General features: G+C 42.8%; 1 protein-coding gene across 1 annotated transcript in view; it reads left to right on the plus strand.

Moving 5' to 3' along the window:
- Window positions 1–16523, plus strand: part of MICU2 (mitochondrial calcium uptake 2) — a 143320-nt gene that overhangs the window by 56891 nt on the left and 69906 nt on the right. The window contains exons 3-4 of the mRNA XM_019447990.2: window positions 7019–7050; window positions 7166–7241. Of these exons, the coding sequence (XP_019303535.1) occupies window positions 7019–7050; window positions 7166–7241 (108 nt within the window). The remainder of the gene's footprint in view (window positions 1–7018; window positions 7051–7165; window positions 7242–16523) is intronic.

Below are 16523 nucleotides of genomic sequence, written 5' to 3' on the forward strand. Positions count from 1 at the left end.
TTAAACATAGAGTTACTATATGACCCAGCAGTTCCACTCCTAGGTGTACCATCCAAGAAGTAAAAATGTGCCTCTACACAAAAACTTGTCCATGAATGTTCATGGCAACATTATTCACAGTAGCCAAAAACCAGAAACAAACTAAATGCCTACCAACAGATGAATGGATCCGCAAAATATAGCATATTCATACAGTGGAGTATCATCCAGCTCTTTGAAAAAAGTGAAGTACTGATACAAGCTGCTACAACGTGCATGAACTTAGGGAACGTTATGCTAAATTGAAGAAGACAGCCACAACAGGCCACGTTTCGTATGATCCATTTTTATGAGATGTCCAGAATAGGCAGATCTGTAGGGACGGAAAGTAGATTGGTGGTTGCCTAGCAATGGGGGCGGAGCAGTGACTGCCAGTGGTTTTGCATTGTTTTCGGGTGATGTCATGTTCTGAAATTAGATTGTGGTGGTTGATGACTATACAACTCTGTGCGTACACAAAACCGTCGAACTGTGCAGCCTAAATGGATGGATTTTGTGGCATATGAAATATATCATAATAAAGGTTTACAAAATACATGTGTAAAATGCAATCCTTGTACCCAATTGAAGGTATTAATATTGGGGCACCTGGGTGGTTCAGTCGGTTAAGCGTCCGACTTCAGCTCAGGTCATGATCTCACGGTTCGTGGGTTTGAGCCCCGCGTAGGGTTCTGTGCTGACAGCTCAGAGCCTGGAGTGTGCTTTGGATTCTGGGTCTCCCCCTCTCTCTGCCCCTCCCATCTCATGCTCTGTCTCTCTGTCTCTCTGTCTCTCTCTCTCTCTCTCTCAGTGATAAATAAATGTTGAAAAAAAAAATTTAAGTATTAATATTAAAATTATTAAAGTTTAGAAAACGTAAATGGAGGGGCACTTGGGTGGCTCATTTGGTTAAACCAGCTCTTGCTTTCAGCTCAAGTCATGATCTTCATGGGATCAAGACCCATGTCAGGCTCTGTGCTGACAGCACGGACCCTGCTTGGGATTCTCTCTCTCTGCCCCTCCCCTGAGCGTGTGCACACACATCCAGTCTCTCAAATAAATATTTTTTAAAATAAAACATAAATGGAGACACTAAAATAATAAACACAAGACCCTACGTGCTTTTTTAATACCAGAGAACTCCTTGTGGGTCTAACAGATATGTAAATCAAAGCATCCATCTAGTGCAATTCTAGTAGAAAAGTGAATTGATTCATATGAAGTAGCTTGGTTTTTATATGATGAAACGTTTTAAAAGCACAGATTGATGATAAATTCATTTTCCAAAAAATAACTGCTGTGTTAGGCTTCTAAGACTCACTTAGAAAAGAAGTCTCATTCTCATTCTTCCAGTTAAACATGAGGTCAGTACCTGTGTAGACCAGGGCTCTAAGTGTAATCTACTCTAACAGCATTTGAACACTATACAAAAGTACCAAATTTTTTCCAATTGGTTGCTCTACACACATAAACATTTCTACCCTGCGCTTTCTTATAAACACGTGCACAGCTAAAATGGAGCCCAATAAGGATTCCCTTAGTTGTCAGACTGCATGATGGCAAGTAACTTGAGACCTCCATGCCCCCTGGCTCATCACCAACTCACCCCCAACCAGTGAGTATGCATTTTCCCGTGTGAGAAGAACAGGTTTAAAGCCCACAAGCACTGTGTTGGATGTTGGGATATAGCGGTGAATAAAACAGATAGTGCTATTGTGTTAGTGGAATTTACAGCCTGAGAGTCTGGGTAATAGACTGTCTTCAGTATTAAAGTTTCAGTGGAGAGGTCAGTGGGGCTAAGAGTGCTCAGGACTTACCAGAGGGTATGAGAAGACTGGATAGAATTTCCTTTAGTGAAGAACACAGCCCAGATTGCACATAGGTGATAAATTGGTCAAGATGCTGTGGCAGATTGTATTTCCAAAAATGGCTGCAACAGTATTTCTGTTCCCATATGGTCTTCCACAGCTTTGCCATCAAGAGGTGGAGCCTGTGTCCCCTCCCCTTGCCTCAATTCACAGAACATGTGTGGAAGTGACAGTATGGCGCTTTTGAGGCTAGATCCCCAAATGCCATATGGACATGAAGCCAGTTGCTATGATCACTTTTAATGGTGAAGGGTTGACCGCTTTGCCCCAAAGGTCAAGAACGAGGCAAGGCTGTCCACTCCGCCACTCGTATTCAACACTGTACCGGAAGTCCTCGCCGGTGCCGAAAGGCCAGAAAAAGAAAGGAGACCTACAGGTTTAAAAGGAAGAGCTAACGCTGTCTTTGTTCAGAGACATGATTATCTACGTAGACAATTACAAAAGCAATTACAAATAAAACTACTAAAATAAGTGACTTATCAGGGTCACAGGATATAGCCTCCCCATACAAAAGTCTGTTGCTTTTCTTTCTTCTTGCAATCTCTGATGCACACATGCTGTTTCTTACACTTTTTCCTACGAGTTCTAGCAAACTACCTGGTCACTTACTCAAAGAGAAGATCAAAGTCTTCAGATAGCAGTTGCCGGCTTCCTGCCACCAAAACTACTTGCATGACCCTGCCCCTCTCCTCCCTCCTCATCACGATAGAAGTGACTGGCAGGCTCTCCTCCCTGTTCCTAGAGCTCCCAACTCTCCGGGCGTCAGTACTGAGCTGATTCATGCTAATCCTTCAGATGTTAACGTCAGCATTTCTTATTTGGAGAAGCTTTCCATATATTCCCCTCTCCCCTTTAGTTTCTTAGCTGCTGTATTTCCCCCTTTACATCAGCTTTTTTTTAAAGTTTTTTTTTTATGTTTATTTATTTATTTTTGAGAGGAAGAGAGACAGAGCACAAGAGGGGGAGGGGCAGAGAAAGAGGGAGACACAGAATGGGAAGCAGGCTCCAGGCTCCGAGCTGTCAGCACAGAGCCCGGAGCGGGGCTCGAACCCACGAACGGTGAGATCATGACCTGAGCCGACGTGGGACGCTCAACCGACTGAGCCACCCAGGTGCCCCTACATCAGCTTTTAAACTGGAATTAAATAATTTGCTGTTTATAATGTAGTTCTTATTATTTCACACTACTTGAGGTTGCAAAAAAAGAGTCACCTTTTTTTCCCTTCAAAACCAATTTAAATGTATTTGAAGAGCAGTTTGGCAAAGTTGACAAGTAGGCCAATTTTAGACCTCTCAGGAGATCACCATTTGTCTCCCTCTAGAAGAAATACCAACCAGAGGGTATCTATTCCTGTATTTATTCCAGCAGAAGTAAGCAAGCCACGTGCTCTGTTGAAGGGAAATGACGCCATTTAATTGGCCCTCCTTTTTTTCCTCCAGTTTTCACTTTTATTGCTGATATTGGGAAGTTTAGTTGTTTTGCTAGTGTGTCATTTTCTGCCTCGGTTTCCATATTAGCCGTGATTGGATTCAAGCGAGTGTTGGAGTAACTAGTCCTGCCATGTAGTGATTCTAACATCGATGCCAAGGTGTTCCATATATTCATGCAAAAGGTACGATGGCAGTGTCTCTGTTGTCTAATTTCTATGTGTCGAAAGCCCACTTACTTCCAGCAAAATGAAATGGAATTAGATACCGTTAATAATGTTTTACAGTTACAATCATCAAATAACGCTACTTTGGCTAGCGTTTGACCGCTGACGGTACTTAGTGTGTATGAATGCAGTTTTACTTACTTTAAGTATTAAAATGGCTGTTTGCCTGTAACAAGATGTGCTTGTTCCCTAGTTTTACTTCAGAAATCCTCTGTAAACGGTGAAAGCCACATGGTGGAAGCTCTAGGAGAAGTGGAGACCTTTAAAAACATTCTACTTCCTGAGCCAGAATTCCATCACGGTGCTTCATAGATCTTCAAGATCTATGCTTTCCCCTGCCAAGAAAAGCCACAATGTATTTTCCACGCTTCATGCTCATTTAATAAAACATCACAGTCTCAACTCTAGATCTACCTTTGTTGCTGTTTTCCCCCATTCTGTTATTTCCATATATGACTGCAGGAGTATATATGGAATAACGACGATATAGTAAGGCTGGGTTTTTTATGTGTGTGAAGGTAGAAATAATTAAAGAAAGAAACGCAGGAATTTTCCCCTCCCTCCAAAAAACAGATCCAAAAAAAAAAAAAATCAGAAAAACCTGAAGGAAAATTAGATTATTTACAGATGGGTTTTATTCCTTATTCTTAAATAGAAAAATGTGTCCAAATATATTTGGGTTTATTTAATAAATATGTCCTGATGTTATAATTGCTGTCAGAAGAATAAAGGTCATGGCTCATCATACTACAGATCAGACCACGGACCTCTTGTTTTGATCTCCGGTCTCCTCGTTGGTACAGCATATGAACAAGTGGTACACAAGGGGGCGTACCTGGGCGAGACATCCCCCTGCTGGAGAGACCTGCCAGAGCGTTCTGGGTTTGAAGCACCACAACCCCTTCTCTTACTCAAGGAAAAGTTTATTAAGTTGGAGAAAGAGGAAACAAAAGAGATTAGGCATTCACCCCCGGTAGCTGTGACTTTTTTTTTCTTTTTTTAATCTAAAAATGAGTTTGATGTAAGAGAGCGATCCCTTTTTGGCAGCTAACATGTCATTTTCTAATTATTGATTCCATTAAAAAATGTTTTTTTACGAGAGATGTTCATTAGGTACATGGTTTCTCCATTTTGTATAATCAAATGCCTATTCAAATACCAAGCAGAACTTGTAATCCACACGAAATAGCCAGTGTTGCTTCTCTAGCCACCTCATGCTTAATCATTCAGTTCTGTGAAATTTCCTGACATGTTGAGAGTGGTCCACAGGTTCCCAATTACTACTTTAATAGCGCTCAAGGCATCTAACACCAGATTTTGAAAACCCTGGGTGAGAAACCCTTCATTGCCCATATTGTGACCTAATTCCTCTTGCACATCAGTAGGCCTTATTTGTCTTATTTGTAAAATGAGGATTATAATTTATTAACCACTGAAAGGCAAGGATCTGAATAAGAAGACATTCTGGAATCTTCTAATTCTTATTCAGTTACTCATTCAATAAATATTTAAATGCTAATCACTGGGCTACATTAAGGAAAGGACAGAGATGGAATCTGCCTTGATAAGGTTTTAGAATTTAGTTCTTACCTGTGATTCTGGTGTTATATTACCAATATATTATCAATTGGTTCATGACTTTATTGTTGTATTTTTCCATCTAGTACTGAATTTTACTGACTTAGCTGTTGACATCAAGACTTCTAGATGCAGGGAAGCAAATGCTACCTTCTTTCCTCACTTGGTTTCAAGTAGAGCATTTTTTTAACAAAGATTTTAAAAGACCAAAAAAAAAAAAAATCTAGCTATGAAGCAAATATAAGACCCTTTAGACATAGTTTTATTACTTAGAAACCACCCATATTGTCACCTTCAAGATTGTCATTTATTAATTCCTAGAATACATTTTCAGTTGGGTACGAGGATTAGTCTTTTTGGGGACTAACCTTAATTGTCTAAAAATAAAACTGCCCATAGTAATGAATAAATGTGAATATGACTTTAAAAACAATATAAGGTAAGTGAATCATGATCAATTTCTTTTTTTAATAGAATATAGCAGAGGCAGATAAAATACACGTATTACATAGTTTTCTGGGGTTTGTTATCGGCATTGTATTACCACACATTCACACAAACCCTTAGGTTTGTAAATTAAATGATAAGTTTTGTCTATTTGATAATCTAATGGTATATTAGCACCTAACATTAGAATCTAGGGTTCTTTGTCATTGGGTAACACATAATAGTTTAAAATTATCCCAGAATAGTAACATCTAATTTTATAAACATGGTCATAGATGTTTCTAAAAATGAGACCGTCATATTCACAGCTACTGTCTTTATTAATAGTGCAAAGCTAAAATCTTGATGGTTTATTAATGCCAAATGATAGAATTCATCCCCGGTAGATTTATAGTCCAAATTAAGCATCCCACGCTACAGAAAAGGCACATGTAAAAATATTTATTTTTTTAACCCGTCACCTAAACTTTCATAGACCGTTTCATTGTACTGAGGGAACCTCATATATAAGATAATCTTGAGAGCAGAAGGGGGAGTTTGTGATGCACATGGCTTATGCGGGAAACAAAGTACTGGAGAACATTTTTCAGTATTCCAGATGGATAAGTGACTTGAGGCTGTCATCAGAATAAGTCTCAACAAAAGAAGCAACTGATTGCTTTAGAATTATAGTGGGTCAGAGGAAAATGCTGTGAGCAGTAAAAAAGATGGCTAAACACCTGAAATAATTTTTGGGTTTTTTTTGTTTGTTTGTTTAATTTTAGAGAGAGAGAGCAGAGGAGAGGGGCAGAAGAAGAGAGGGAAAGAGAGAGAATCTTAAGCAGGCTCCACGCTTGGAGCATGGAGCCCCCAACTTGGAGCTCAGTCCCACGTCCCTGGGATTATGACTTGAGCTGAAATCAAGAGCCAGATGCTCAACCAACTGTGCCACATAGGGGCCCCAAGAATTTTAATTCTCTGTTATCCAATTGGAAACTGTTAAAAATAACATTACTTTAGAATGGATAGTCATGTTGGCTAGACTTTTAAATTGACTGAAGAGCTGTAAACTTTAAAGAACTTTTCAGGGTTCAAAAAGGTAGCTTTCTAAAACACAAATGTGTATGTTTTTAATCAGTGAAAGCAAAAAGAATTTTTAAATCATCTTGGCAAGAATTTATGATACAGACAACTAAGAGAAGTATAAAAATGGTGATAAGATTTTACATGTCTGAAGTAGGGTGAGTGAAATTGAAAACTAGGTCTTACAAGAACCCACGTATCTTTGTGTTTAGACTTAGAATTCCTTGGCTCACAACTTTGATATAAGGATATTAGCAAAATTGACAAGTTTTTTTTTTTTTAACAAATATTTAGTTGTTTATTTTGTCTTTTAAATGATTTTCTTTGTTAGTGGAAGTTGAGTTTTACCAAGTAATATGGATACTAAATAATGTTTCTTTTTTGCTATAGGTAAAACTTCAGTGAAGAAGCTGACCAAAAAGGTAAGTAGTATGTGTGGGAGAAAGTTCTTTCTTTATTTCTTTTCATTTGTTTTTTGGTGACATAGAAAATGTACTTTTATAAGTTAAACTTAAAGATTTTAATGTGTATTCAAAGGATATCGAGGATATACTGGCAGGAACCCAACCAGCTTGTCGTGGATCAACCTTTTTTAGAGACCTTGGCGATAAAGGTAATTTTGATTTGTTGTTAAATTTCTGTTTATGTGTTTGGGGTGCCTGGGTGGCTCAGTTGATTGAGTGCCTGACTTTGGCTCAAGTCATGAGCTCACGGTTCATGAGTTCAAGCCCCACGTCAGGCTCTGTGGTGACAGCTCGGAGCCTAGAGCCTGCTTCAGATTCTGTGTCTTCCTCTCTCTCTCTCTGCCCCTTCCCTACTCATGCTCGCTCGCTCTCTCTCTCTCTCTCTCTCTCTCTCTCTCAAAAACAAATAAACATGAAAAAAGAAAAAGAATTATTAAAAAAATTTTCTATTTATATGTTTTATTTAACCGGGGTATTATTAAGGAATTAAGTTGTGAGGTCTGCATACAGTAGAGAATCTACATAGAAAATGCTTTAATACCATGTTCTTTAATAGATGTTTTTAAATAATAAAATACTCATCAAGTAAGAAATAATTTTCTCAAACTCTCTGAGCGATTACAATTTTAATTAAAGTCTGGGGAGGAGGAATGGGGCCGGGTATCTAAAGTGAGAAGAGAAGGCCTCAGAGAGATCCAGAGGAATACCACCATTTAAGGCAGTAGAAGAGGAAGCCGTGCCCAAGAAAGAGACTAGGGCAGAGCGATCAAAGAAGCGAAAGAGAATCAAGCTAATGTTAACACAGAAGCCAAGAGGAGAAAGTGTTAGGGGAAGAGAAAATTAAGTTCAGACCACTTGAGAGACCTGGGTGTGATCAAAAGGAATTAGAGGGCAGTAGCTGGGGACGGAGACAGACCAAGGGAATGTTGGTTCATGTTAGACCAAGAGACTTGAGCACGTTTCCTGTTGATGAGAGGGAGAGATAGGAAATGAGAGAAAGGAAGTATGAGTGGGACAGACTCCTGGAAAATGGGAGAGAAGGGATTGTCTTCAGAGCACCAATGGGAGGATCAGCATTCCACAGGGTGCACAGCTTTTCCATTGCACCAGTAAGAAAGGATGTATACAGGTGGGTGTTTCATGCAGATTTTGCAAATTCAGTGGCAAGAACCTGAAGCAGGTTGTTTTGGATAGCTTTGATTGTTTTTATAAAGTAGGACGTGTGCAGAAAGAAGGTTCAAGGTAGCTTCTGTGATTAGGAAAGAGACGCAACCAGAGAGTCCTAGGAAACCTCAAGGGATCGAAGAAGGGAGCTCAAGGGACCGACGGAAGATAGCGTCGGTCATGAAAGAATAGTCACGAGTCAGTGCAGTGATGGGACGATTCTCCTGCCGGCTACAGGTAGGAGTCGAAATGTTGGGCAGCTGTATTAGAGTTAGGATTTTGCTGAGCGAATGGGTAGGAGAAGGGTCACAGGCTAGGGAATTCAGGATGTTGAGGGGAAAGAGGTTTTAAGTAATGAGCCATGGAATCTGAGCAAGATAATAGAGAAGAAAGTCGAATTGCAAAAGAAAGGAAAGGGGAAATGAAAAGAAGAAAGTGGAACAGGGAAGTGAGATCTGCCAGTGAGGTTGAAAGCCAGCTCTAGTAGGAGTCCCAGAGCAGAACAGAGCTGGCAGTCAACGAGTAAGGTGCCGAGGTTTACGATTTCAGAGGTGAAACGGTTCTGGGTGATTTCGGGGTTCTAGGTATAGTCCTGGAATTCGAATCTCAAGAATTAGTTCTCAAGGATGTGAGAGAGTGTGATCGGAGAGATGGACCATGAACCAGCTACTAAAGCCTTGGGCGACTGAGAGATGGGGAGAGGGCACTTTGGTAGATGACCGCTGAAAGGGAAAACAGACAGTGGCCCAGCCGGATGACATTTGCCTCAGAAGAACAGAAATTTTTGTTAAGAGGTTAGAAGAAAAAAGGTCTAGAATTAGCAGTGAGGCGGGAAAAAATGAGTAACCTCCCTTTCAGAAGTCCTTAGCGGAGATCCAGGTTTCAGATAAGGCAAGACCACGCATACGGTGAATGAAGAGGTGAAAGATGTTTACTGCGGAGAGAATTTCAGGGCGCAGTAAGAAAGTTTGGGTAGGAGTAGAGGAGTGGGAGACTGGTTGAGTCAGGAGAGATGAAGCATAGACCAGCATGCAGATGTGTAAACACAGAGGACAGGCGCCATTTTGGAGGGGTGTGAAGCTCCCGAGGGCAGTTGGAGGTCGGCTGAGAGGTAGGCAGAACCTCAATCTTAGGTACCTGTAGAGGGTGTGTTAAAGAGTTTAGCCCTCATCCTAAGAACCGTGGGCTGCCCTTGAGTTTAAAGTAAGCAAGTGACAGATGAGAGCAATCACTCTGGCAGCTGGCTAGTGAATGGAGTGACGAGGGAGCAGAAGAAGCAATGAGGAGGGTTCGCAATAAAGTAAGAGGTTGTATGCTGGAGAGGAGGGAATGGAAATGGAGAGAAGAGTGTAGATTTGCCAGATATTTTGGTGATCTTTGGTGATCGAGCGATGGGCCTTAATGACTGACTGGATATGAGAGGGAGGAAGAAGAAGGAAACATGTCCGATGCCCAGATTTCTGGTTTAGGCGAATGATTGCGCCATTCGCCAGGATACGTGGATCGTAGGGGAAAGAGCGAAGGGGGTGGGGGGCGGGGGGGGCAGAGAATGAGTCCAGTTTAGGACATAAGGCGTTCAGATTTTCTTATCATCATCGAAAATGGCACTGGAAGCCACGGTGGCAGATGTGACCACGTAGGAAGCACTGAGGGGAGAAGAGGCCCCGAGATAGATCAGGTCAGTTTAATGAGCGGGCAGAAGAGGAGGAGCCCTTTAAGCGGCCTGAGAAGGGGTGGTCGGTCGGGGGCTCACCCAGGGGAGCGGCCTGGCGGTGCGGTGCCAGAAGTGCTTCCAAACAAATGCACATGCTCAGTAACAACTTGAATACCGGAAATATTTACTGAAGGCTTCCTACGTATCACATCGTATGCGTAGCCCTCTACACGTATTACCGTGTTCAGTCCTCATCGTTCCTTTGAGGAAGGTACCTTCGTTTCATACTCCCGTGTTCTAGATGAGTTAATTGAGGCGCAAAGAGGTTACGTAACCTGCCCAAAGTCATAGACGGGGAGTAAAAGCACTTCCTAAATAGCCTTTAGCTTTACTCTCCTATGTATTCAAGTCGGATTTCACTTCAGTAAGTGTCGGAGGAATATATTTAAATACACCCGTACAAGTAGGCAGAGGACCTGCGTGGTCCTTTTCACGTAAGGACCAGTCTGTGACAGGTAGAAAAAGGGTTCACCTGAAGGTGGCGATGAATGAATAACAGATAACGTTCTCTCCTGTTATCTGAGGAAGGAGTTGGAGAATTAAGCTCCGCGTGTAATTTCCAAGTCAGTTGTTCGTGACCCTTTTATTGAGTGCAGAAGACTTGTGACCATTTAGCTCGAGAGATTTACGACATTCCCAAATCAACATTTGTTTTCACTTTGTTTTTGTATGTCAGCGTTAGTTTTAAAGTAAGCGTAGCATAAGTGTATCACGTAACGCTCCACAAGAAGGAAAATAAAATGTGACAAAGAGGGGAGCACATTGGCACCCTAACTGCAAGAAGGCAGCAGCAATCAAACTGCTGATTATTAGCGAGCATCGATCCTGCTCGCACGTCAGTGGGTCGGCATCTGGTGAACCGCATAGACTTCACGTACATTTGACGAGTGCTCCTCATACGAAACGTGACACCACCCCACCCCAGCCCTCACCTGATTCCTTCCAGTCGGCACCACAACATCCCTATGTACTTTTGTCAAGTGGGAATTTCCTGGGAGGTAGTCTCTGGGTAGTGAATAAGGGTATATTCTGGACTCGCAGGCTTATATTCAAATTTTTCCTGGTTTTAGGACCTCGGGTAGTTACTTAATCTCTTTCATCCTCATTTTCATCACCTTTAAAACAAGATAGTAATGCCCACCTTCATGGGTTTGTTGAAAGGAGGTAATCAAGTAAGATGTTTGTGACATTTATAGTATCTGCTACATGGCCGCAAAAACTGACGAAGATCATGGGCTGTGTTTATAACTGATAATACTGGCAGTGTTGTGATTGCTGTATGTTTTCGTAAGATTTTAATGTTAACCAGACCTTGGCCTCTTATTAGTGAATTTATAAATTAAAACAAGTAATACCTTTAAAGTCATTGTTAATAAAGATTTTAGGAAATTGTCGTTAATCTGGCACTTTAGAGTGGTTTTAGGTATAATATTTAAATCCCAAATACTGATATTTAGATCAAAGCTGCAGCTTTGAGGTATCCTTTCATGACAGATACTTTCTGAATGCATTTTGAGACTTGAAGAAAAATATCATATTTACCAGGTGTGAAAACTTGAGTGATGTCTATAGACATAAACTCATTTACTTTAAATTTTTTTTAATGTTTATTTGTTTTTGAGAAACAGAGACAGAGCATGAGCGGGGGAAGGACAGACAGGGAGAGGGAGACACAGAATCTGAAACGGGCTCCAGGCTCTGAGCTGTCGGCACAGAGCCCGACACGGGGCTTGAATCCACAAACTGTGAGATCATGACCTGAGCTGAAGTCGGACGCTCAACCGACTGAGCCACCCAGGTGCCCCCAAACTAGTTACTTTCTATCTGGTTGTATTTTCCCCTGAAGAAAGGAAGCCAGGGCAGGGGGAAGGCAAATTCCAGAAAAATTCTGACCTTGTGGCAGAATATTAGTCTAAGTAGGAGGTTAATTCAGCATTCGTATAAAGCATTAATACAAATAGGTAATTTTAGGAATTAAAAGTTATTCTTAAGGGGAATTCATAAAATAAAAACTGAAGACAGAAAATTTAAGTTACTTTAAGAGAGGGGTGCCTGCGTGGCTCATTCGGTTAAGTGTCCAGTTCTCGATTTTGTCTCAGGTCATTATCGCAAGGTTTGTGAGTTCGATCCCAGCGTTGGGATTCTCTCTCTCTCCCTGTTTCTCCGCCCTGTGCACATGCGTGCTCTCTCTCCTCTCTCTCTCAGAATAAATAAATACACTTTAAAAAATTTATCTTAAGAGAAAAGTGTTTGAGAGATAAAAGATTAATCTGTAGTACTCACACGAGAGACTCATTTTCAAGGGCCTCAGAAGCACACTTCACTCCTGCAGAGAAGTAACCTCCACAGGCCTCATTCCCTGCCATTAACCTGCCCCACTTTGGGGAGTGCCTTAAATGCCGCCTGCTGTTCTGGCCAGACTTCCCTCGCCCGTCGGCTTCCTGCCCATTGGCCATCCTCCTCTGTTAAAGTCATCTCTGGAACCACCGGAGGTCTTGTGCTTTCTCATGTTTTCATTTTGTTTCACTGTGCCGTCTCTCATATCTGTAATTAAACCACAACTTCTCTAAGAGGAAGACTCCGTGTGGTCGTTTGCCTAGCATGTTGCCTAAATGTTCTCTGGCACGTAACAGATACTCCTCTAAGATTGCATTGCAGGGGCGCCTGGGTGGCTCAGTCGGTGAAGCATCTGACTTCGGCTCAGGTCACGATCTCTCGGTTCGTGGGTTCGAGCCCCACGTCAGGCTCAGAGCCTGGAGTCCGCTTCGGATTCTGTGTCTCCTTCTCTCTCTGCCCCTCCCCTGCTCATGCTCTGTCTCTCTCTGTCTCAAAAATAAATAAACATTAAAAGAAATCAAAATTGCATTCCATGCTAATTATATTTCATGGTAATTAATGTTAACATTGACATTGCTGATGACAAATTATTCTGACCTATTTGAATGAGTCTCTGGAATATTTTTGTTACAAACCTGAGTTAGCCTTTCTGTGAATTGAAAGTGTGAAAACTACATGTTTTTACAACTATTTTCCAGTTAAAACTGTTTGGCACTTTATATGGATCTTTTTCCCAGTTATAATTGGTATCACTTATCAGCAAAATACACTGTCATAAATTTTAGAAAGAATACATTGACTTTATCAACACCCGAATAAAAGCATGAAATTATCACCAAGTAATTTTATTTTCTTTTTCATTTAGACACTTTTTTGACTTAAAATATTTCTAAAATATCCTAGGTGAAATGTTTGCCCCCTGGTAACCAACATTTTATCGGTCTAATGACTCACAGCTATTTTATAGAATAGTTTTCCTTTTCCTGACCTAGATCTTCTCTAAGTTGAAGTTATTCACTGTATTACCGTATTTTATGTGGTGTGTGGTCATTTCAGAGTTCATTACCTATGAAATGAAGTCGCTTAAAGTAAAGAAACCTGATCTTGGCAGCCTTGTGCACAAAACAGGTTTTTAAGTTGCACTACCTGACTGTAGATTATAAGAACATATGCCTCATATCATATTCTGTGTTCACAATCATGAAGGTAATTATTAAAACTAGTAGAATTCACAATGAAGTATATCCTGTCCTGTGCACGGAAGAATTTTGTGAATTTTAAACCTTTTGTTCCTTTGCATAAAGTAAAGGCGCCGTGCCTCCAAAGCTACCGCCTCTGTCTCCAGCAGCCGACAGGACAGCCGCGTCCTCTCCCCGTCACCGTCACCATGTGACAGGAGCACCGTTCCCTGTGACGGGAAGGGCCGCCTGCCTCCCGTATTGGTGCTGGGCCTCTTCTGTTGCCTTCTCGAGACTTCTCACCCTGCTGTTACTCCCTCCCCTGCCCCATTCTCTGTCCCGCACTCTGTCGTGCTTTCTTACATAGCTACCTCTGGACATCTCCCATCTTTGAGGAAAAGCCTCCCTCCGCTGACCCTACATCTGCCTCCTGCTCTCTCCATACTTCTCGGCCCTTTTCATAGCCAAGCCCTTTGGGCTGCGTTGTGCTCACTTCCTCACGTGCCAGGCCAGGCATCCTCCTGCCCACTTGGGCCAGCACCCACCCTCCGGCGACACCACTCTCGTCGGGACCATCAGTGACCTCCCTGTTACCAGACCCGGGGAAGCTATTCTGCATTCTCGACGCCCAGGACCCCGGCAGTACCGATGCTGTTACCTGCTCTCACCCCAGGGCTTCTAGGACCCCGTACTTTGTCGTGTTGTTTTCTTACCATCCTAGGGGTTTCCTCCTAGGAAACCTTCCGTGAAATTCAGCCATGAGCCACCTAAACTGGGGAAATCAAACAGGCCCTTCTGATGGGGGGAGTCTGAATGAAGGGGCTGACCTCTCAGTCCTGAGCAAGCAGTGAGAAAGCCCATCTCACGGGAGGGGATGGAGTTTGAAGGCGAAATGTAAGGATCTCGGAAGGAAGTAGGAGGCTGTTGGGCAGATGAAGGGCAATGTCTTTGAGACCTGAAGTGTGACGCGGGGGTTGAGATTTCAAAGAGCAGTAGGCAGACACCCCTTTTCTTGGTGGAGAGAAGGTCGCGAGTGGTGGCAGTGCTTCCGTAACACGGATTATAATGCAGGCCCGGAAGCAGCGGTGAGGTTTGAAGGGAAGACAGTTATTACGGTTTCCAAAACTGTGTTTACTTACGGTCTTAATTCTTCAGGCAGGGGGAAAAAAATCTGTAGGTTTTCTTTATTCTCTTCTTCTTTTGGGGGGAGGGTTTTTTTTTTTTTAAAGTTTTATTCTCTTCTTGAAATTGAGAGCGCTGTTCTCCTCATTCAGCCTCTGCTCGCAGCACAAGATGCATGAAGCATTTTCGCATATTGGCAGATGAGGAATTGGAAAAGCATCCTCATGAGAAGTATTCTGTCAGGATTCTCTTAGAGTGTGGCCATTTCCAGAAACCGTGGTTCTGGTGTCCAGGAGAAGGACTGTGAATCTGTGTATCTTTACAGATATATAGAGGACACTGAGGGAGATGATCGGGAACTTCTTTATTCTCTTTACTTTCAGGCACCTATATGTCTGTATGTCTCTCTCCCCCCCAATATATACTCTCTCTCTCCCCAAATACATATACATATACATATACATATATATATATATATATATATATATACATATATATATATATATATATATATATATGTAACTGTCAAGGGAGATAAATTCATCAGCCTACTCACACATTTTCCTGTTGGGTAGTTCTCTCTCCCTGTTCCTTACATAGCTGGAGAACTATTTATATTCCCAGAAAGAATAGGGGCATCGTACATTTCCAAGATTTCTAAAAGCATGAAAAGCCAGTATTTCTAGATGGCTGGGGAGAAGGCCCTTCGTGATGGACTGTTAGAAAAACAAAACGGAAGTCCGTACCAGAAAGGTTGATATTTTTTCCTTTAGGTAAAGTGCACGAGGATAATAGTGTGAGAAATAGGGGAAAGGAGACAGAGAGAGAGCTTAGGAGGAACCAGAGGAATAAGTGACTGCAAGGATAGACAATATCGATGGCATTCATTTCAAAGTCAGCAAGAAGGAATAAATAATCTGCACTGCGCAGCCGCAGAAGGGGAATGAAACCTAACTTCCTGCCATTGACCCCGGAGCGTATGAAAGCACAGCCTTCGTTAATGAAGGACCAGTAGGGAGATCGGGACTCAGAGTATGACTGAATGATGGCAAGAAGGGTAAGCAGCCGACAGGGACACGCGCAGCAGGGTTGCGTGCGAAAGGGCAGAGTGAGAGCCGCGAGCTCCCCGTTCCTCCAAACGCTGGCCTCCCTTAGCGTGGGCTTTCCTGTGCCGGCCAGCGTTCCACTCTGACCGCGATGTCGGGCCCGACCCTTCGCGTTCTCCGTCCCTCCAGCAGCACGTCTGCTGCACGACTCTGGAGCTGGCAAGAGGGCCCCCGGCCCTGGGGACGGAAGGGGTCCGGAGCCTCACCACTCCTGTGTGCCCTGGGAGCTTGCACGTTTCTTTAGTGTCTACTGCCTCTGTAAGATGAAGGCAACGGTCTCTGCTTCCACAGTTACGGTGGGAACAACGTAAGTAAGGCTTCTCCACCGTGCCTTGAGGTCAAGGCCGGAAAGATCTCTTTATTATTAGGCAAATCCAAGTGCCACGAGTTCTCTTGGATTCTTTGAAACTCCGTGATCCCAGTTCTCTTGGTACCTCTCTTTCTGTCGTCGGTTTCTCTGCCTCCTCCTGGCCACGCAACACCGGTGCTCCCTAGGATCTGTCCGCTTACGGTTCCCCTGCTCCCGTTGGTTTGGCATCCGTGTGTGCCGCTGGGACTCTCAGATCCCAGATCCCCGGCCGTGTCCCCGTCTCCGGCCCAGGCCGCTCTCCTGAGCTCCAGACTTCGGTATCTCAGCCTGCTGCCCGATGCCTGCTCGCGCGACTCTCAGTTCCCTGGAGCTTCCCGTATTCCAGACCCAACTCATCATCTTGCCCTAAACCCGCACCTTTATTTCTAGTGTCGTTTGGTAGGACTGCTTTTCACCCACCGCGTCGAAACCCAGCAAATCTCTTGGAACCCTTTCTCTCG

Source organism: Panthera pardus, unplaced genomic scaffold, assembly GCF_024362965.1.
Source record: "Panthera pardus isolate Hobbes unplaced genomic scaffold, ASM2436296v1 HiC_scaffold_1, whole genome shotgun sequence".
Classification (NCBI taxonomy): Eukaryota; Metazoa; Chordata; class Mammalia; order Carnivora; family Felidae; genus Panthera; species Panthera pardus.